This window comes from Rhinolophus ferrumequinum, chromosome 27, assembly GCF_004115265.2.
Source record: "Rhinolophus ferrumequinum isolate MPI-CBG mRhiFer1 chromosome 27, mRhiFer1_v1.p, whole genome shotgun sequence".
Classification (NCBI taxonomy): Eukaryota; Metazoa; Chordata; class Mammalia; order Chiroptera; family Rhinolophidae; genus Rhinolophus; species Rhinolophus ferrumequinum.
Window position 1 is genome coordinate 19,049,988 of NC_046310.1, and position 24,158 is coordinate 19,074,145.

Genomic DNA, 24,158 nt, shown 5'->3' on the forward strand with positions numbered 1-24,158 from the left:
ACTGAAGAATGAATTAGATTTTTGCCCGTCTGTATATGAGTTGAGAACAATGCTAGTTGTTCTATTTCTGTGTCACATTTCATGAAGCTTTTCCTTTTATTACAACTAAGAATGATAGGAAATGCTAGCTATAGTACTACAGAAAACAAGGTAAGAGTGCTGATAGAAGCTTTGTAATCTAAATATGGTCCTACTATGGCCCAAATGTACTCATCATTTCACTTACCATTGGGTTGCAAACCACACATAGAGATTACTTCTTTCACAATAAAAAGATTACCCGTTTGTAAAATAATGAGTGTAAGAAACTCAGTGTAACCTATAATATGATTTTTAAATTTTGAAAAATGTCCCATAAGCAAGGGAGACTTCATGTCTAATAAAACTAAAATGCTTTTAAAATTTTGCATTTTTATATGCTTATTCAAGTGATTGAGGCATCTTGAATTATCCAGAATTCCTTTTTCCCGCTGTGTTCACTAGTACTTGTGCTTTGAGACCCGTTAGATTATATCGTACACGCCACGTGGGACTCTGATTATGTCTATTTGCATGAGACACCTGCTCAGGTTGGGGTTTGTGTCCTTTTCTATAAATAACTGCACTTTTGATTCAGTTTTTAGAAGGAGGTCTGCCAGGCTTCACTAACACTTTGATGCTACTGAATGGCCATGGAAAGAGTAAGTGTCACATTCAGACTCTCGAGGGTTACTTGTCTATTTCAACAGACATGACATCGATTCTTCTTCTGCTGAGGTTCATCCATGATAATGTCAGTGGTCTGGGTAGTTGTGGGTTTCTGTGTGAGCAGTGGTGTGTCCACTGCTCCCTTCTGCTCCTGGCACCGTCACTGGTGAACTTGGCTTTCACTAAATGATCCGATAGGTCTTTCTTGGGTATTTCCTCAAGTGTCCCCTAGTAACTGCTTGTTAGGTGGTTCAACAGGCCTTGCTTAGGGATTAAAGTCATATTTCATATGAAGTGCCTTGTAACGCACATCTTTCTCTGAAAACGTTTTGAATTAGAAACACGTCAATATAAATCCACCATAAGTAATTTGGGAAGTATGGGAAACAATAATGAGAAGAGTGAGAAGCACTCCTAAAAAGCACCCTGAGATAGCCACGGCTAAAACTGTGGCACATTGTCCAGTCTTCTTTGAAGGCGTGAACTCTCAGTAGCTTTATTATTAGAATAAGTCCCACTTCATGTTTTCCCTTCCTCATATCTGATAGTTTTCATGGGCCACTAATGAACTACTATCATATGTCCCTATGCCCCCTCCTGTTTGTGAGGCCCACATCCCTGACGTAGCCTCCATTGCCCTTCTGAGATTGCTGTGTCCTGGCAAAATGACCTTCTGCTACCATCGCTTTGACTTCAGCCAACGGCACCACTCCGACTTAGAGTATTATGAAGCCTGTCCCTTTTCACAGACTTCCCCTTTCTTCTCCCAGACTCTAACTGTTCGCAAGATGTTTTTGAGCTTCAGGAACAATAGAAGGAAAATACATCACAGAGAGTAACTATCACACCTTCACAAACCAGATCTGTTCTTGAGTCCCTTGGAAGCCATTTCTTTGTTGTTCTCCCCGTGTCTGGGGACAGTGGCCAACAGCCCGAACACTGAAAAATCTTTCAGGCCTATTCAGGCCCAGAGTCTGGGCTAAATTTATTCAATGAGAAAAGGGTAAATTTTTCCTTCATCCTACTCTTGTTCACAGTTTCTGAATTCTCATATCTGACTCTATGATTGACCTCTTCCTCAGACATTTTAGGATTGACCTTTTCCAAAGGCATGTTGACATAATACCACCCTTGTTGACAGAGGTGTAGACTGTCGTCCATTGTTACTTGCTGGTTTTCCTTCAGGACATTTCTTGAATCAGAGGCACATAGTCACTAGAATATGAGCTTCATAAGTAGAAGGAGTCTGTGTCCTTTGCTCTGTCTCTGGCATCTTTAGTGTGCCTAGCATCTATTGGGTGTTCACTAAATATTACTGAGTTCACTAAATATTATTATACTTAACAAAGAAAATATTAACCTAAAATTGGCTGTTTTTATCTTTCTTATTTCCTTTAATGCTGTATAAGGTACAGTTTCATATTCATGGTTCAAGTTCCAGATCCTAGATTCCCAGGTCCCTTCGTGGCACAGAAAGTGTTTAGTTGTAGAACACAAAATGAAACGCAGGATTACCAGTCTATAGGTTTCAAATAATCTCTAATTAAAGGCAAAGATAGATGTTATCTAACTGCAGGAAAATATATAAAATGTCCTGAAACAGCCTAATAAAGTTGTTTTTATTCAGTGGAGAAATGAGTTTTATGAGTTCATTACAAACAAAACATGATTTATTGGTTGAAATATTGTAGCACTCTGGAAAACCCAAGCAAGAGTTTATAGCAAGGACATAAGAAGTCTCATAAATATAAAATGACAAATTCGTCAGTTGTAAATTTATCTTTAGGCCTAAAATAACATCGTATTAAGTGAAATAACAGCTTTAGGTTATACTTATTTTTTCCTTGAGAGTTTTTCAAAAATTTTAAAGCCATTGCAAAGTATCCTGATACCCTGCAGATACTCTATCTTTTTAAACATGTTTCAAGGTCAGACCATTTGCTTCCAGCGTAGAAAAGTAGCAGTTGTAGATATTTCTTTTCCTGTAGTTGAGAGTAAGTGAGTAGGTCAGCTTTTCTGGAATATCAGATTTATGCTGGAGAACAGTAGAAAATAAGACAAGTATGGTGGCTATTTGGATCACACAAAGCCCCAAATTGCTCTTCTGATATATTTCCACTCAGTCTGTCAGTCTAGTGTGCAACAAACAGCCATTAAGGAAGAAGACTGTCTTGTTTCTCTACAATAGGCAAATCTGCATTGCCTTGCCTTTTTATAAACATTCACCCTAAGTATTATTAATAATTTCCAGCCTCAACCATGCCCCCAAATTTCATAAATATGCCTAACTAACAGATGTGCAATGGCAGTGTAATACATTTTTGGTCACTGATACTGTACCGTAAACAGGAACAAATTTTTCAAAGTATGAAAGACTTTCTAATCCAATGTCTTAACCTGCTTTTGAGCACACTCACACTGTTCCACCAACCCCTTTACAAGAGGAAGAGGCGCAAACAGTCAATCATACAAGCCTGGCCCCTGAGAAGGAGGAACTCACAGCAGCAGCTGCTCACACCTGCCATGCTCATGATCCATCTGCCAGTCCTGCCGATTCCGTCACATGTTCACTCACTCTAAGAAACCCTGGGAACATGGCTTGTAGGGGCTGCCCCTAAAAGTTCAATGAGGTTGTGTTGGTGGGAACACTTCTGTAACTAGTAACGGAAATGAGTCATCTTAGCGAACAGTGGATTTCAGGCCCACGGTGTCACAGAAAAAGGTGCAACCAAATTCGCAGTGATGTGAACATTTTAAAAAGAAAGAATGGGACAGAAAGATAGTTATTGTTTAGATTGTATTGTACAAGTGATGCAAAATTCTCTCATCATCTTAAGCAAGACCTCTGTGGAATGTTATCTTCTGTGAGTAATGAGGGCAGGAGAAGCCTGGGAGAGAGTTCATTGAAAAGTACAGAGGTTATTGAAGAGTTGGGGAATAAACGTATGGGAATAATAAAATAATAAATGTTTTATTGGAGATGCAAAGAAAGGAGGATAATTCAGTGCTTTAATCTTTTCAACTCTGAATTGTTTTATGTGATGGTGACTGATTAGATGTTCTGGAAGAGGACAGAACCACGTTTTAGACAGCAGATGACATACAAGGCCACAGAGCAAGTGTCTGGAAGGGAAAATTATTTAAAGTTGATATGGTGTCAGGAAAGGCAAAGGGCTGCTTTTCCCAAGAACTTTAGAAACAGATTCAGTATTTCTTCATCTCTGATGTGCAAGCGGTAAACAGAGTGATATATTTTCTCAGGCTAAAGTGAAATGCCTTCTTGGTCGGTCTTCAAGTAAACAATCTGAAAATTCTTCTGCCGTGTGATGCGGTGATAAAATAGTAACAAGAGAAACCGAATTTGCAGATCGGACCATTCAATGCATTTTAATAAATCCTAATGTGCACAGAAAAATGTGCCCATTTCTGCATTGGAGGTTCAGTGGTGATTACTACACTAATGAATGAGTGGCTACCTCTCTCTCAGGCAAGACAGACATTGGAGAAATCATTATATCCACAGCAAAACAATCAGCACAAATGATCTCAAGTTCCTCTAAACTTGTCTTTCCAATGGATCCACCAAGAGAGTGTCTGTGTTGGGTCAGTCTCACTATGTTCCTGTTTCCATCTGAATTGTGCACATGATATTAAAAAACTACGTGGGAAAAAAAAGAGAAATCACTCAATGCTATAAATTATTGCTACCAAGATGTCATGATTTCTACCCCCAATCAAGCCTTCAAGAACATTTTTCTCCTATTCATAGTCATATTTCTTATTCAGTGAGAGTGATTATTTCAAGTCTTCATATCCCATCAGTCTCCTATTATGCTTATTCTCTATCATCCTCTATGAGTCCGTAACTTTTCAAAGAAAATATAAATCAAAGAGGAAATTTCTCAACTTTGTAACTCCCTCTGCCTCCCCCAAACACCCTATCTACACCCATTCTTGCCTCTCCCATCTGCACTAGGCTTCTCTGGGCTTATAATCGTATCCTATTATCACATCACTTCAGGGTTCTTGTTGTATGCTTTATGTTTCTTTTTTCTATCCTAACTACCATATATTTATTGGTTTATTCACCACAGTGCTCTCCCATCATAAAATATTCCTATGTAGATCTATGGTACACTTTATGCTCCTGTAGCTCTGCTGTTTTTACAAACTCAGTTGCACTTGCTGTCCCTAATTTCTCTCTCTAATTAATTTCTCAATTCACCAAAATCTTGCTTGTATCTTCCACTTACAAACTGAAGCTTTATTCACTATGGTCAATAATATTCTTCTTGTAACTAAATTTGATTATCACTTCGCAGACCTTAATTTGACCTCATTGCAGCATTTTTTTATTCCTTCTTATCTTTCATTATTCCATTCTCTGGTTTGCACCAACTTAATAGCCTCCACGGATTCCTCTATTTGCCTTTTAACTGTCAGAGTTTTGGAGACCCAAACATGGACTTTCTTATTTATTGGCTCTACACAGTCCGGGTATTTCTGAATTTTATTTACTATTGGTGTAATAACTGCTTACAAATGCACACCTAGAATCCCTTCTGAGCTCCTGACCTATAATTACAACTGTAGATCTTCATTGCATTTTTAACAGGTATCTCATATATTCAACACATTTAAAATTGTCCTTGTCATTTTATCCCCAAATTGTCCTTGTCATTTTATCCCCATTTTATCCCCAAAAGTAGAGACTTTTCCTCCTAAGGGTCTCTCAGATCTGTCCATTTAGCTCCATCCCCACTCCTCTCTCCTCTTTCCAGCCACGGTCGCATCTCTCTGGGAACTACCGGAATCTTCCAGCTCGTATCCATTCTTCCCTTGTCCCGCAACCATATATCCATTTCACTGCATCTAAAATGATCTTTCCAGAAATCAGATGTAAGCATGAACCTTCTAAATTTCAGCAACTCTAATAGATCCCCCATTGCCCTTGGAATAAAATTCAAACATTTTTAGCTTGAATATAAAACCTTTTTTGATGTAGCCATTTTTATCATTGCATCTGCTCAGATCCCAACTCTTCGCCCCATGTTGGACCTTCCAGCCACTGGATTGCTCTTTGTTAAATGACATTATATTCTTGAACACAACAAGCATTTGCCTGTGCTTTCTTTTCTTGGAATATCTTCTTTGCTTCATAGCTCCTGTTTTCTCTTTAGGATTTGAGTTATGTATCAACTCCTCCAGGAAAAGTTTCCAAGTTCCCAAGATTCATTGGATGGGTGTCCTTTTAATGTGTCCCTGGAACATACTATGCTTACCCCACTGAAATTCTTCTTACATCATGTGGTTGAGCGGCCATTTATTTGCCTGTTTTACCTATTAAGTAGATCATGCACTCCAGAGGACAGGGCTGGTACCTTGTTTAGTACTTTTCCCAATGTACTGAATAAGTGAATGAAGAGTATACATTTGGTAACCAAAGCTTTGAAATTACATAAGCTTGTCAAAGAAGAAAGAATATAGAAAGAGTAAAGGAAAACAGGAGTCAGCAAAGATAGAATTCAAGAGACTACCTCACAGTAGAGATTGGGAGGAGAAAGGCAGAGAAGAAGAGTTTGGGAGCCAGACGGAATGACAGCAAGGTAGATAAAGTGATGGAAGTCAAAAGAAGGTTCCAGGAAGAGAGATTCATCAGTAGCTTGTTAAGGAGAGAAAACGGAAGGTGTCAGAGGAAGCTGTGGGACTTTTGTACGAAGAAGCCATTGATGACCCTTTTGTGAGAGTGTATTCAATAGAGTTTTCAGTGCAGGAGACAGGGTGCAGGGAGCTAAGGAAAGAGTTGTAAGTAGGAAGTGGGGGACACAAGTGAGTAATACTGTTTCATGAAGATTGACCTTAAATGGAAGGGGAATAAATTATAATAGAGTAGTACTTGGGAAAGTAACAAAACAATGTTTTGGCACCTCAATAGTTTGAACAGTTTTAATTTGAAGTACATGAAAATACACATTAGCATAATAATAGTAAATTTCTAAAGACGCTACTTAAAGATAAAGTGAACTCTGAATTTATAACAGATTTTTTTTATAATGCAGTTATAAAATAATGATGTTATTCATCTATAGAGTATATAAACCTGGCACTCATGTGTTGATATTACTATTGTACTATCTCAAAGAAAGAAGGAGGTGGCAGAGGAGATTAAAAAGGGAAGCAAACTATTTCTGTGAAACTTTCATTTCTCTGATACAGTATGTTTCCCTACCATTGCATAATTGTTAACGGAAAGATACAGTGTTTTTAAAAATTCTTTGATGAGCAGTATTTTTCTATCAACTCTGCTCTCTTTATGTTCAAATTGATTACACTTACGTGCACTATTTTATTACTACAGCTATTTTAATCAATAAAATCTAAGTGATTCAAATAATTAATTGTCTTATTAATTATTTGAATAAAAAACTTATGGAGGCAGCCATTTGTTATTCATAGCTTTTGTCTTTTTTCTCCCAATTTCAAAGTTTCTCTTAACACTCAAATTCAAATTCTGAACATGCTCAAGTATTAATATAATTAAAATGGATTCTACCATCCCACATATCTTTATTCATGACTGCACTTCATATACTATTTCAGTCAGATAGTTTTGCAATTAAACTGAAGTTCATTAATAACATTTTTTCATGTGAAGGAAAGATATTTACATTTTTTCAGCATCGTTAGGTCTCAAGCTCTGTTGCTTTTATAAATAAAGTCTTCTCATACAGAGTTCAATTCAGTTAGTTTCCTCTAAAACCACTGGGAAAGTTTCAGCTTAGGAATTTTAGCATGGCTCCCTGTAGGCAAAATTAAAGGATTATGCTTAGGTTCATTTCTATCAGCTATGGAAGGATGGATTCGGTCTCCTGAGTCTCATCTCAAATACTATTAGTCTGCTGAGCTTTTTAGTTGATTATTTAAAGTTGGATTTCTGAAAAAGAAAGAAATTGATGTCTTAACCATTTTGCATTCCAAATGTATCTAAGCATGTACTTGAATTTTAAAATATGGACTAGCAGGTTGAAATAAGTTTTGTGCTAATCCTAGGTGTTCATTAAAAAGAGAGGATGACAGTTGATGTTTCTTATCCTCTATTGTTTTAGACGTTTAATAAATCTTCAAGGCTTCTTATGGTAAACAGTGTGATTTTTGATGCAAAATAACAAATTTGAAATCTTTACTTACAAATTACATACTTTCCTCTTATTTATTCTTGGAGCTACAATTGGATGTGTGGCTTAAATCAAGATATTGACTCTTTTAATTCAGTCTGTCAAAAGTAGTAAAAATTCAGGCTTTAATCATATCTAGGAGCAAAGCAAAGTGGGCCTTTTTATAAGCATCGAAGAAACACTCCAACATAAATATTTTCTTTTTTAAAGTTAAATTCACTTTCCCTGACTTTATTTTCAATACAAATGATATATTCCACAAGTACCAGGGGCAAAGTGCATGACCAGGGAAATAAAAAGGGCTTAAGCAGAGTTCCTGTCATTCAGGATACGTATGAAATGATTGGAGAGACTAATACCAGAACACAATTAGTTACAGTTAAAGATGTCAGGCCTTGGGGACTCCTTGGAAGGAGAGCTGGCTCCTGTGGGAATCAAAAAGGATTCATGGGGGGAGAGTGTATTTGAGTGTTCCCAGGGGATTGCCTAGACGTTCATCTATCTGGTGAAGAAAAGCAAAAAGGAGGCTTTCTGGAAATAGATGCTAAAACAAAACAAATAAAAAAATACAGGACAGTACCAGTGCGCTCTAGATCACTAAGTGATCCAGGTTGACGAGAAGAATGAACTAGGAAATGGGATGTAAAGACAGGGTGTGGGCTGGATGAGTTCCGAGGTACAACGTTGCAGAAGAGAAATGAAAGTTGTCCTGTAGGACACCATTAGGGAGTAAGTTGGGCGATGGGCAGAAGGTGGAACCTTTGATCCATTTAACTTGGAAAGTAACAAGACCCACATTTGTTTGTTTCTACTGTGTTCCAGATATAGTGTCATCTATTTCAGCTGCCTTATCTTTAATCCTTACAACAAGCACAAGGTTAGACTTTGTTCTTTAAAAGATCAAAGGACAACATTGTGGAGAATAGATTAGAAGGCAGCCAGGCTGGAAGGCCTTTGGGGAGGTGACCGAAGCATCTTTTATCTCTCCTTTTCTATTGACTTCATTCTGCGTGCTCGAAAGCAATTTCAACTTCCCATGGTATTGAATAACACTCACATTGATTGCTGTCTTCACTTTCTCTCTCTCCCAGTTTCTTTTGTTATTAATATTTTGCATTCGTGTGATACGTTTGTCACAACTAATGAACTAATATTGATACATTAATTACTGAAGTCCTACTTTATTCAGATTTTCTTTGTTTTTATCTAATGTCCTTTTTTCTGTGCCAGAGTCCCATTCAAGATACCACATTACATTTAGTTGTCACATCTCTGTAACTTGCTCTAAACTGTGAGAGTTTCCTTGTTTTGGTGACTTTGACAGTTTTGAGATGTAGTGGTAAGATATTTTGTCAAATATCCCTGAATTGGGATTTGTTTGATGTGTTTTCTCACGATGAAACAGGGGTTATGAGTTTGTGGGAGAAAGATTACAAACGTAAAGTGTCATTTTCATCACATCAGGCAACCATTGATCTGTTTACCATCTTTATTGTTTTGTCTTTCCCAGAATGTCATGTGAATGGAGCAATACAGTCTATAGCCTTTGTAGACTTGCTTCTTTAAGTTAGCAATATGTATGTAATGGTATACAGTATATACTTATCACTGATAATGGATAAAGGGATCTTTCCCCTTCTTTTGCATATTGTGCTCTTTGAAAAAAAGTTGTTAAATGTAGACTGAATTGAAAGAGTAGGAAGTTATGCTCCACCTCACTCAAAGGTGAAGTATATACATAAACTACTTAGAATTTATTGGCAAAGGAGATCTGTCTATTCTCTCCATTTATTTCAGCATTAACTTATAACAGCATGAACCTACAAATACTTTTTTATATTTTTGGATATACTCATAGTCTAATACTACTTAATTTATTTTATTGCAAAAATTGTTCCATCTTTGACAATTGGAACTCTTTCAGTTGATTCTTGTGTCCCTTTGGCATACTCTGACTGTGGGAGTTTTGGTTAGTTTAGCTGGTGTGGTCTTTCTGTTTGTTTGTTTTCCTTTTTAGCTTTAGTTTTGTTTTTAGCCCTTTTTTACCTTTTTGATAGGTACTCTAGGCTCATCTTCTATATTTCCTGCCCCAGTCCTAGTTTCAGCCATTTCTCCAAGGAGCTTTAGTTCCTTTGACTGGACAAAGGTATTAGAAACCAAGATCTAGATGTGCTCGTTGTTACTGAGTGTAGTTTTATTTTTTGTATATTTTTTTAGGTCCTCTCCATTGACAAAGTAAGAAAATACATGTGTGTACTAACCCATGTATTTATAAAAATTTTTACAGGTAGCATCTGTATCTGTATTGAAGCAAAGATAGTAAATATTGATGTTTCCAACTCTAATCCATTATCCATTTTTGGTAGATTGTGTCTTTCAAGTAATTGATTTATTTTACCTCAGTAATCAAACTTGTGGGTATAGTATTGTTTATAGTGTTCCTTGATTATTTTTTAACGTCCATGACTCAGTGATGATGGCTTCTCTCATTTCTAATATTGGTAATTTTGTCTTCTTTCCTTCTTTTTTTTCATGGCTAGAAGTTTATCAAGTTCATCGATCTTTTTCAATAACCAGATTTTGGTTTTGTTGATCTTTTTCTCTATCGTTTTCCTGTTTTCAATTTCATTGATTTCTGTTACAATTTTATTATTTTTCTCTGCTTGTTTTAGGTTTAAATTGCTCTTCTTTCTCTAGTATCCCTTGATGCTAACATGTAATCTTAAATTATTACATATTTCTCTTTTTCATGCATTTAGTGATATAAAGCAGTGTCTTTCTTACAGCTCATATATTTTGATAAATTGTATTCACATATTCATTTCGTTAAAATATTTCTCTTCACACTTTTTCTTTGACCTATGGGTTACTAAGAAATGTGTTGCGTAATTTCAAGCTATTTAGATCCTTTTCAGCTATCTTTTATTGATTTCTAGTTTAATCCCATTTTAACCTGAGAATATACTTTGTATGATTTCTATACTTTTAAATTTCTTATGTTGTGTTTGTAGCCCACAATGTGGTCAATTTTGGTGAATATTCCGTGTGTGCTATAAAATAATGTGTATTTTACTTTCATTGAATAGAATATTATATAAATGTGAATTAGATCAAGTGATTGATTGTGTTCTTTAAGTCACCTGTATTCTTACTGATTTTCTACCTGTTTGATCTGTCAATTACTGAAAGAGTGGTATTGAAGTTTCCAACTATAATAATAGGTTTCTGTATTTCAGCTTTCAGTTCTATCAGTTTTTTCCTTACATATTTTGACACTGCTGTTAAGTGCATACACATTTGGGATTGTTATGTCTTCTTGGAGAATTGACCTCTTTTTGATTGCACAATGCCTTCCATTATCCCTGATAGTATTGCTTTTTATAAAGTTTACCTTGGCTGAAATTAACAAAGCATATATATATATATATATATATATATATATATATATATATATATATATATATATATAAAACTATATCAAAAATTTTTGATTAGTGGGAACATGTTATTTGTTCTTTTTCCTACTTTTAAAGACATATTTGAGTCTTTATATTTAAGATGGGTTTCTTATAGACAATATATGTATAGTTGAGTCTTGTGTTTTTTATTTGTTTGTTTTTGTTTTTTGTTTTTTAATGCTCTCTGACAATCTTTTTCTAACTGGTATACTTAAACCATTATATTGAAAGTGATTATTTACAAATATTCATTACTATATACCATGTTCATATCTGTTTTGTATCAATTGCATCTGTTCTTTGTTTCTTTTTTCCTACTCTTCTGCCTTCTCTAGTTTTAAATGAGCATTTTATATGATTCAATTTTATATTCTCTCTTAACATATTCATTATATTTATTTTTAGATTCTTTTTTAGTGGTTAACCTAGAGTTTACAATGTATACTTTAACCAATCTAATTCCATTTTAAAATAATGCTATACAGATTCATATGTCATGAACCTACCTTATAACTGTATTCTCAATTCTTCTTTCCCTTCCTTTATAACATAGTAGCTTCGTTCATTTTACTTATTCCTATGGTATAATCACTTAATACATTGTTACTGTAATTAATTTGAACGATTATTTCAGACACATTAAATTATGAATAAGAAAAATAAAAGATTTTATTTCACTGTCGTTTATTCATTGCCTGATGCTCTCCCTTTATGTATATCCAAGTTAAGACATATATTATTTTCTTCTCTCTGAAGAACTTTTATAAATATTTCTAGCAGTTGAGTTCCACTGGCAATGTTTTCCCTCAGTGTTTGTTTTTCTGAGAAAATGTGCATTTCTCCTTTACTTTTAAATGAATTTTACTGGATGCAGAATTCTAAATTGGTAGAGTGTTGTTTTCTTTCAATCCTTTAAATATTTCCCTCCATTCTCTTTTTGCCTACTTGGTTTCTGATGAGAAGCCCACTGTAATCCATATCCTTGTTTCTCAATAGGTAAGTGGGAATTTTTGTTTTAGTTTTCTGGCTTCTTGTAAGATATTTTCTTTTTCTTTGGTCTTCTGCAATTAGAGTATGTATGCATAGGTTTAGAGTTTTTGGCATTTGTCCTTTTTAGTATTCTCTGAGTTTCTTGGATTTAGGGTTCATGTCTGTCATTAAGTTTGGAAAGTTTTTGGCCATTGTTATTTCAATATTTCTTCTCCTATACTCTTTCTTCTCCTCTTAGTATTCCAGTTATACACATGCCAAACCTTTTAATATTGTCCCACAGTTTTGGATGCTCTGCTCTATTCATGGTTTGGGGGTTTGTTTGCTTGCTTGTTTTTTCTCTTTGAATTTCAGTTTGGAAGGTTTCTATTGATCTGTCTTCGAGCTCACTGATTCTTTCCTCAGCCTTTCGCAGTTTACTGATGAGTCCATTAAGGCATTCTTCATTTCTGTTACATTTTTGATTTCCAACATTTCCTTTTGATTCTTTCTTAGGTTCTCTCTGCTTACATTACCCATGTATTCTTGTATGTTTTCCACATTTTACATTAGAGCCCTTAACATAATAATCATAGTTATTTTAAATTCAATGTCTGATATTTCCAACTTCTGTGTCACACCTGAGTTTGGTTCTGATGAATGTTTTGTCTTTTCACATTGTTTTTTCTTGCCTTTTTGCATGCCTTGCAATTTTTTTAATGAAAGCTGCACATCTTACATCAGGTAATAGGTACTGAGGCCTTCAGTGTACTTATTTATGATAATCTGGTGAGTAGTTGGGCTGTGTTAATCTAGCAAGTAGCTATCATTGATACAGGCTTTAAATTCCTCTAGTGCTTTTGGTTTTGTCCCTATTCTTCACTTTGGGCTTCTTTGACTACTTCACCTCAGACAGTGTCTGTGTTTTACATCTCTTTAGAGTGCCTGGAGGCTTGGGTGTGGTGGTAAGGTATTGGGGAGTAAGAGAATTCTATACTTTTTCAACTAAATCTCAGTGTGTTAAGAGGCCTGTCTCTTGGAGTTGTGACCTTCACAAATGTTCTCCAGTGGTATTCAGTATGTTTCTGTTTCCCTTGGTTAGGTGATGTAGGAAGTTTAGAGGGGGCTAGAGTGGGAGGAATGCCCTTTACCATTGGGGATAAGTATTTTCCCCTAGAGTATAGGCCTGTGCTATGGATAAGGCCCTGGCCATATATTACAATGATTACATTCCCTCCTCCTTCCAGAGCCAGGAGGAGTCTTTCTTGGGCCTTCACCATGGGAATATGGTGGGATTCCTAGAAGCATAGCTGTAAACGTTTGAGGCCCTACAACGATGAAAAGCCACTGGTGTTCCTTACTCTCATGCTAGTCCACACTTAACCTCAAGCTTTTTGTCGAAACTGCTATTTTAGTATTCCTATCAGTTTATGTATCCAACAGCTCTGCTCTAAGTATATCTTGGCTGTATCTCTGAATGAGACTGACTCTGCAGCATTTGGGGTGGAAGTTTGTCCTACAACTTCAGTTTTCTGATTAGTTCAAGAAAAGTAGTTGATTTTCAAATTATTCACTTTTCCTTTATTGTAAGGATGACAATGACAACTTTTAGTCTCTTTACATGTCTCAGTTGAAAGTAGAAATCATTGTTAGTTCTTTTTAAGCATGGTATTTTCCACTGCATTGTCTCTTGAGGATAGAGGTAGAGAGAATGTCATATTCACTTTTGTATCCATGGGATGTAGTTAAGTATGTGAAACCAATTGGACACGGAGTCTATTAAATGGATGGATGAATGAAGATATGAAAACTCATAAAATAAATTGCTGAAGCCTGGAATGAATCAATAATTGAGCAAAGCACTTAGGGGAAATAAGAAGGGATTATAGTTGTGTTAATTATTCTGTAAGATAAGACTAGAAAAGAAATTGAGAATGAAGGATGAGAAGAATTGAAAGGTAGAGCATTGTTTAGGAGAGCTGGACAGAAATTGAAGGACTTCAGTCTTCACTACTTTCATCCTAGTATCCTTCAATGTCTATTCTAACCCACCTTTTCTTAAAGCCTTCACATCCAACTCTGGATGTCCTTTTTCTTTTTTTTCCCACTCATGCTATATATAAAATGATGATTGGTTTTAGCTCAAATTCAATGTAATGTAGCACAATTAAAATTCAAGCAAGATGCCATTTTTTCCAGCAAATGAAGAATAAGGAAATAAATAATAATATGAATGGTTAACTAACAGGTTTAAAGAGATGCCAGCACATTTATAAATTAATTTTATAATATATAGCAACACTTTTAAAATATATGTAACTTTTGACTCCATTGCTTTATTTCTAAGAATAGTTCTACGAAATAATGTAAGATTTATATATTCGTGTTTGCTAATGTAATTTTATTTACTTGTAATATTCTAGAAAGTTAAGGCACTGATAAAAGAGCAGATCAAAAATAAATAAACAAACAATGGAGCTTCATTGGAGAAGATAATAATAAATAACAAATAGGTAAATATGTAATATAGTAAAGGGTAGTGAGTGCTATGAAGAGAATCAAAGCAAGGTAAAAGGGATATAGAGTATGAATTCTATTTTATACTCTGTAGTCACGTGTGGTATCTCTGATGTGTTGACTTTGACTAGAGATCAACTAAAGGAAGAAAGTGGGATGGTCAGCCCTCTGTAGAAAGAGCACTGAGCATTCCAGGCAGAGAGAACAGCAAGTGCAAAGCCTCAAGCTATCCACATGCTTAGTATGTTTGAGAAAACTCAAGGGAGGCTGTGTGCCAGAGCAGGATATGTGAAGAGGAGGATAATAAGGGAGGAAGGCAGGGAAGCAACTGGTGGCCAGATCATGTAGGACCTTATAGGCCAAAGTGAGGAATTTGAACTCTATTCTGAGACATATGAAAAATTACTGAAGGATTTTAGTGAGAGTGACATGATTTGATTTACATTTTAAAATAACCACTGTGGCAAAGAGCAAGGTATGAATAGAAACAAATTTGAATGGAGTTCAAGTGATTTAGCCAAGAGATGATAAAACTTTCGACTGAGGTGGTGGTGGAGGAAGTGGGTGTTAAGGAGGCAGATTTTAGATTCGTAAAATAGAATCATCAGAATCTGCGCCTGGACTGAATATGGTAAATGGGAGAAACATAAACATCAAAGATAACCCAAGTTTTTTGGCCTGAGAAGCTGAATGATAATCACTGATGTTAACTGAAATGGGAAAGACTATGAGAAGAATGGGTTTGAGATGAAAGTCAACGACTCAGTTTTGACAAGATAAATTTGAGATGCTTATTTGATATTCGAGTGGAGGTGTCACATAGACTGTTGCAAATACTATGTAGGAATTCAGAGGAGAAGTTAATCTCTAGCTATGTGTAATGACTGTGTTTTAAGAATGTTAATTAAATAGGTGTTTACGATAGTGAGAATTATGAAAATTTAAATATCCAGAACTGGAGGATTGCTAATATGCAGAAGGGCCAGGCAGTCTGGTTCAAAGTCTGTGCATATAATCACTGCTCCATAAACTGTTGTGCTTCCTCTAATAGGGGCAAGTGTGGACGTGTTGTCCCCAAAGATTACGAACCAATTAATGGTCATTTTTTTTTTTATCATTCATCTCCTGTACAGCATCAGATCTTGATATCCTACACTGAATTTCTTGACTTGAATTCTGGCAATAGAGCTGTCTACTCTACAAACTTTATTAGAAGAATCTTACAAAACCATATATTTTTAGAGGCTAATTGATATTAATCCCTTAAAAACATCTGGTGTTTCAATTTCGGCTTATTGCACAAAAATACAGAAAATTTTTTGGAGGAGTGTAAATCTATTTATGAGTTCATCTGTATTTTGTTATGGTTTCTGAACCTCCGTTATTGTTACTGTTATACAGTAGTCACAATTTTGAGTGCGGTATTTAAAATTAATATCAAACTTGTGATGGAAGGTTGCAGTGATTTTAAAATAGCAAAAAAAAAAAACTTATTTTAATATGTTTAATTTAATAAATTTACCCCTCGAGTGTCCAGACTTTGTTCCTTGCAAGAAATCATCTTTATTGATTAGATGAATGGCATGTATTGTCTATTAGAAACAAATATTTCTAGAAGTCGCTGTTTCCTGGTTAGCTGGTTTCCAACACATGCATATAGACACAGGCAAGAATAGAAAACAAGTACATGTACTTACGCAAACTGGGATTTTAAAGAAAGAACACCATGCTGTAAAGATTGTTGAAACAGTTGCAGACATCGGTCTTGATGTCCTACATTCCTCCCTCACTTGAAGCATTGATTTCTGTAAAATACAGGTAAAAGGAAATTACATCTGGCTTTGTTTAGAAATTTCATAAAAAACTGTGACTGCTTTTGTGATCAAGACTATGGCTTTAAAATTACTCTTATACTTCAACACAGTTTAAATATCATTAAGGAAAAGTGATTCTAAAAAGAGGTACCCATTAGCAGTTATTTTCATAAGACTGTGTTGCTTATTCTTTAGGAGTGACATTTGATTTTCAAACCTAATGCATTCATGGTATGTTATTAGCTATTCCCATATGATGTGTGCATTTTTTCAACTAGCTTTTGAAAATATATGAATGGGACACACATATTAATCTAGTTCCTATTTATTTGAAATAAGTATTACGTTTACTCTGAGCACACAAAACTCTAGGGTTACCATGGCAACCCTAGATCACCATGAAGATTGAGTTTCAGGCAACTGAAATTCAAACTAACTGTTGTATTTCATATTATACTTTTTGTTGTTGTTGTTGGAATATTGGGGCATGAACATGGCAAGAGTATCTGAGGCAGAAACAAAAATCAATTTTCCTTTCACATGAAGAAGCAAAACAAGGATTATAGGCTCTATGTCACAACTTCCAGCTTGAGTGTTGCTTGCGCACCATGCCGTAGAAGCAGAGTAGGGAAGGGTTTGGTGATTCAGCCGAGCATTTACAGATACTGGCCCTAAGGTCCAGAGAAATGAGATGACTCACTCAAGATGTGCAGCTGCAGAACTAAACTAGTATTAGACTTCAAATCCCATGACGTGCAGTTGAATATGTTATTCCATGACGTACGCAGGTCCTTGTTCAGTAGCATATGCTGTCTCTGATTTCAAACAACATGTACTATGGAAACCCCTATCCATTAAAGTTAACTCAGTGCCCTACCTTCCTTCCAACTCATTCAGTGAGACTAACTGGTGGGAATTTTGCTGCGCTGAATTTTAGAGGGAGTGCTGCTTTCTACTATAATGTATTATTGCCTCAGTTCTTGGGGTTGTTGTAGTTTCCTTACACTGTTCTCGGATGAACCCAATGCGATTTTTCTCTTATACGAATACTATTCTACGCATTTATCTCACATATAAATCTTGCTGAAGTACGGCTCATTTTGTACAATGACGGAACTGCTAGTTATACAGATGGATATACAGACAGAAAGGAACCTCCCGATATCATATAGTTATATAACATAGATTTTAAACCAGCGCTCCACATTCATATTGCATAGGTCTCTCTTTTTTTAACTTCTATAGTATTCTCCATATTTTAAAAATTACTTAACGTGTCGTACTTGCTGATATTAGGCAACTAGACTGTTCTATCCTGTGTGTGTTATAAAGGCCATTGATTTATAATCATGTTACGCTCAGTGCCAATTTTTTAATTGGTTTATTTTATTTTAGTCCTGGGCAAGTATTATGCTTCCCTAAGAATTCATCTCCATTCTGACTCCTGTCACTGTGCTTTTGCTGTCACTGTTATTTCTCAGCATTGTCAGGCTAAGTGTGACCTTGCAACAGCTCCCACCCCTCTCCTGAACCCGGAGGGTTCTCACTGACCTCTGGCATTTTCATGTTTTAGATTATAAACCCAGGGAGCAGAATATACTGGCTTTGGGAATCTTTTCCTATGATTGGGATAGCAAATCGTTGGGCTTTGGGCAGTGTTCTTTGCCACCCAGGGGGAAGTGTAGGTGTATTCCTGAGCAGAGTCATCTTGTGCACGCAGAAGACGCCAGTTTGACAACCTGGACGACCTTAAATAGTGTTGAACTGGAAGTGTTTTACCTGACCTGCAAGCTGAGATTAGCTCCAGCTACTAGTTTCCCCATTGCCTATTGTGCTTGACTAAGTGCTACGGAATGTGATCTTTCACGAGCATCCGCTCACTGATGATAACTCACGTTTTTTGGAGCATTTTTACGTGGCAGGCCTTATTTTACGGGCACTGCACATGTTATCTCAAATGATCCTCACCACAGACCTTTGACATGAGTATCTTATCAGCCTCGTTTTACAGAGGAGGACACAGGCCCAGGGAATATACGTCATCTGTGCAGGTCACAAGGGTAGCAAATGAGGGGGTTGGGATTTGAACCCCGGCAACAGGCTGGCACAGCCTGGCTGCTTCCCCCCTGTACTCTGTCTGCTCCTTCATTTGGAAATATCATTTATTTGTATTAATTGCTTGGTTCATTCCTCAAAGTTGGTTTAAATGATGCTTCTGTTTTTATGTCTTCTTAATAAAATATATTTTACCTTATCTATATCACTGTATTATTCACCTCCAAATCCTGATTTGTGATTGCTCTAATAAAAATCAGCAGTAGTTGATTTTTCTCTGTGGAAATCATGTTGAAGATAAAAAGAGGAAAGCCCAAATATTTATTTCTTTCACTAACTCCTGCTATTGAGAAAAAGAGACGTACCTCAGAAATTCCTAAATATAATGATAGTTCACTTTTATTTGGCCTTGTTGGAGAATAAAATGTTCTGCATTTTATGTGATTTTTCCACATGACTTACCTTTCCAAGTGCCAATTCTAAAAAAAAAAAGTATGGTATTTTTAAGTATTTCTAAAATGAGCCCTTCCCTGTCTTCTTAAACAGAAAATAACAAGTTCAACAAAAATCTTTCCTTTATGACTCAGAATCATCATGATGAATGCCTATTTTAGTATTTAGTAACTTACCTCTGTCTACTTTTTAGCTTTTCTCTTTTCTTGGTAACTTACCATCAGCTGTCATTTTCTCTTTTTTTCTGTTTTGATTGGATTTAGTTCTAAAATACTTCTCCCCATACACTAATCATATTTACTACATCTAGTATGCCTTGTGCTGATAATGCAACAATCACATTTGCTAATACATACACATAAAAGTAAATAATTCATGACAGGAATAAAAAATAGAGGATTTAGTGAGTATTTTATTACTATTTTCTTGACTCACAGGCATTTTCCCATCAGTTCAAAATTATGGCCTGTACTTGGGAGGGACTGAAGTTGCCAGGAGTTGGGACCTCTGGACAAGGAAAATATTACTGAGTTTTGAAAATATGTTGTAAATGTAGAAAGTATTTCTATGTATAGAAATATAGAACTGAATACACAAGCCTCCTTTATAACATGCTTTTAATCCTATTAACTTTCTGAAGTAGTTGTGACCCAAAGGCAAATTATGTGGTGTAGAATTACTTTTGCTTTTAAAGGAATTTGATAATTCCATTGCTTCAGGGGTAGGGCCAAGTGATGAACGCATCAGGCTTAACAAAACTGCACGAGACTGGTCACATAGTAACAGTTGTTTGGAAACGGGATTTTATTTCTCAGTTTGTTCATGGTTTAAATATCCAAATGAAAAATAAACTGACATCTTAGGGTAGGCTTGTTGTTGAAGTTTATTTAGCTGTGTGGGTGATGCGAATAACACATGTACAAGATTAATTAGTGATTATTTTGCCGAGAAGCATAGTGTTGCGGGGCCATCTGGTGTGCCATTATTGGGAAGGCGATCTTGATGGATTACTCATTAAACTTTCAACACTTTGTTCCAAGACTGTCAGTGGTCCTCCGGATTCTTATTAGATGAAAACTGTGCTGAGATTCAGGAGCAGCAGGACCATCAGGAAGTGTAACTTCATGTTTATCACAGACAATAAACAATTCGACCTTGACAACATGACCTCAAGTCCACGCTAAGAACCTTCAGTGACAATTATGCCATTTACGCGTAGATCACTATTATCTTTCTCATAATAAGATACCTACAACAGTTCCACCTCAAAAGCTTATGAAAGTGTTTTGAAAAGATGATGAACATTCACATAATCTTGGAAGAGATGCGCAAGCTCCTCATCATCACAACATAAAATACCTGGTTGAACATTTTTCATGCAGAACTGTGTTTTTCATATTCTTTCTGTGTCTTTGGATCATAAATGTATGTATTCACTCATTCAGCGTATATTGATTCAGTAGTTACTTTTGCTGTTGCTATTCTAAACTTACAGTCTTAAACGAAGCAGAAAATTTACCCCAACTCCCTATTTCTTTATCTGTGCATTTCTTCTGTCCTGGTGCCATGTTCTCTGAGGCCTTGTGATGGAGCAAATTATGTTGTATAGAATTCCAGAGCATGTAACTTCTATAATCTCAATCTCTCTAGGTTACTATTTGACCAATGACCTCAAAATCATTTTATAAGCTTTGCTAGAAGTTGAGTCCTCATAATATTAAGTTAAATGGTTTCATTTGATGTCTACATTTGAAATGTGTGTGACCCATATAGAAACTGAGTTTTGATCTTATTGATACCCCCACAAATATACACCTACTGAATCAAAGCATTTTAAAAATTTGTCAAAACCAGTTATTCCTATTAATAAAATAATAGAGCATGACTATATCTTGGTAGAGTAGTAAAATAAGGATCAATAAAAATGATCAGTATTCAAATTTAAAGAAGGTAGAAGTTACTAATGGATTCACTCTATTATTCTAATCAGCAAACATTTATGCAAATGTAATTATGGTAGTGCTACATGAAGAAAACCTGCCGAATACACCTAGTCCTCTAGAAAGGTATGATCTATCACAGAGTTAGTATCTAAAATGCATGAAGGTAAGAACATGCTTATGTTCATTTGCTTCTGATTTTCTTGTCTGCAGTTTACCTATATTTACTTTCACTACATTTTTCTAATCCTCATCAACACGTTAGCACTCAACATTTTTGTTATTGTCTTTTTGTTTTATTTTGGTCACACTCTTTCCTATGCTTAGAGTTCAGAAGCTCTTTACTATTTATCTCTGGACATCACAGTTTTCCTCTCTGGACATCCACAGTCTTGTATCTATACTCTGCAAATTTCTTCATGTGCCATAACTCAATTTCTCTTTCTAGAAAATAGTGATGATAATATTTTCTTAGGCCACAGATTGCTGGGAATAAAATGAATAAAGAAGGCGGTGATAAGATACTAGGTGGGCCACCTAATTTCGAAATCCTAAAATGGATATAATACATTGCTCTCCCAAGTGCTACCTGACCAGAGCTCAGAAAAAGACCAAGGCTGTAAGCACCCACTCACTATTGTGGGCCAGGAATCCTCAGAGATCCTCTAGCCATTTTAATTTTATAGCTAATCCACAAAAAAGGAGGTACAAATGACTAATGCTACTTAGGACTGTCAGCTTCCTTCACTCAACGTAATCAAAGGCAAAATAATGAAAGTGGATTTCTTGAAAGTACTTTGGAGACAAGTAAAAATCATTCAGTATGTAAATAATGAAGCACAATAACTGTCATCTACTGAGTATCTTCTATGCACAAGGTACCATCCAACTTCTTCATGTGTATCCTTGTTTGATTCTTATACTACCCTGCAAGGGGAATTTGTTAACCTTTATGAATAGATGGGCAAGGTACAGAGAATTTAAGTAACAAAAGCTAGTGGGTATCTCCAAAGTATTTTGTCTTCCTACAACATCACACTAGCTCCTGAATTTTAATAAGAATCTCAGAATATGTGAGTATATAGTTTTAGGCAGCACAGGCTTTGAGAAGTCTTTGACTTTGAATTAAAAGTGTGTGCAAAATGATGAAAATTGTGTGTATATATATATTTTTTTCATCATTCATATATATGTATATATATATATGTATATATATATATACATATGTATAATATTTTTTCATTTAAAAAACCCTCTTTTGTAGAAAAAGATCATTCTGTGCAGGAACAGACTTGAAAGACTTGAATTGTCTCATTACAGGGCAAGGGATGGAGGGGTAGCTTTTTTCCAGACAGAAGTGCTAGAAGATACCATTGTTCCTTTGTTGAGCCCTCCCTCCACACAGCCTGCAGGCACAGATGGATGCCAAGTATGAGCCTCCATCAACATGGCTAATGTTGATCCTGCCCTGGTGATTCCCTGAGACCCTACCCAATACAACTTGCAGGACCAACCAAGCTGCTTCCAGGGGCTTTTCTATGCAATTGCCCTGTCTTGGCCTGTGCTAGGGATGTTTCTAAAAATCTCTCAAAGGTTCACAAAACCCAAACAAGAAGCATCTGGCCTCGGTGTGTCCTGTATCTCTTGCTAAGTGGCCCCAAGCATGGCACTAGTGGCAGCAAGATTTGTTTTGCAGCTTAGTCTCTGGCAGGAGCTTTCAAGCCCTGAACAAGTGGCAACCATCTGCAGATGGTTGTATCTCATACACCCATCTCATACTTTGTATCACTTTGTACCTCATACTAGGTGGTCCCAGGCAGGGCATAGGCAGTGCCATTATATATGTTATGGGGCCCAGTGGCATAGTCTCCTTGGTCACATTAGCTGGGTGCTCTAGGGTATCCCTTGTGTGGGTTGTGTGTGCCCTCCTGTTGTGGTTGAGCCTTGATTGCTATTGGCACGTCAGTGGGAGGGATTAAACCTCTGGCTGATTGGCTGTGAAGAATGGCCATGATTACAATAGAGGAACTGTGTGCATGGCTGAGCTCATGAACCAGGATTCACTTTAGTGAGGCTATTATGCCTGTCGAGTCTGCCCTTTGGGTATGTCATTTGTGGAGGTGGTTAGATTGTGCTCTGGCCGTGGCTCTTCTTAGTCTGCACCAGAGCTCCTCTCAAGAGGCCCTAAAACCAACAAACCTAGTGGCATCTTAGTGACTCAGGACTGGCTGGATTGTCACAGCTCCCCATCATTGATGGCTGGAGTTATAGATAGATCCACATAGTCCTGCCACTGCTGTGAGAATCCTAGGGTTAAAGAACCATTTTAGCTACTTGTATAAGAAACTGAAATAAATCATAAATAAATTGTGTAAAAAGATACACAAACATAGATACGTCCAACATTTTGGGTTTACTATATCCATATATGCTTATATTAGACTAAAAATGTTTTGGATAGTTTTATATTTTCTAGACTTCAAGTTAGCAAACTTATGTTCCTGCACAAATGCAGTGATAACTCTATTAATCAAAAATTTTAATCCTTTTGTTGGAAGAAATCGTTGGCTGCTATAGATGGAGTATGACTATTACAGTATTATGTCCCAACTATTTCCCATCCTTTTGGGTAAATATAATGTTTTCGTTGTACAGTAAACCTCTTCTTAGTCCATATCTTGAATACTGTATATAGAATAGTAAAAGCTAGAGCAGTTAGAATGATCACAGGACTGTAGGCTTACTCAGTGGAGCATAAATGGTTCTAGATGGCTTAACATTCCCTGTTAGCATCACATAATAATGGTTCGTGTCACTAGAAGAATCGCGATGGTATTTGAAATTTATCACACAGGCCGGGGACAGTGAAAGTGGCAACACATTTAAAAGTTTAAAGTGCTATATAAATGCCGAATAAAATTGTTTGTGGATATGAGGGTGAACATGAAGACAGAGCAAAATATGTTCCATCTATAAAATGAAGGAGTCAGATTCTATGATTTCAGAATAGTATTCCAGGTTCAATATTCCATAACTTTATGTTTTCGTGGGCTGGTCATCACAGGGTGAAGTTAATCACTGCACAGTCAC

At 36.1% G+C, this 24,158-nt stretch overlaps 1 protein-coding gene across 6 annotated transcripts in view; it reads left to right on the plus strand.

Moving 5' to 3' along the window:
• The window catches only part of RGS7 (regulator of G protein signaling 7), a 437,701-nt gene that overhangs the window by 318,694 nt on the left and 94,849 nt on the right, over positions 1–24,158 (plus strand). For 2 of the 6 annotated variants that reach the window (XM_033099767.1, XM_033099769.1), the window contains exon 5: positions 12,284–12,316. The exons of the other annotated variants lie outside the window; for them this stretch is intronic. In XM_033099767.1, coding sequence (XP_032955658.1) covers positions 12,284–12,316 — 33 coding nt within the window. The remainder of the gene's footprint in view (positions 1–12,283; positions 12,317–24,158) is intronic. 6 annotated transcript variants of the gene reach the window in all.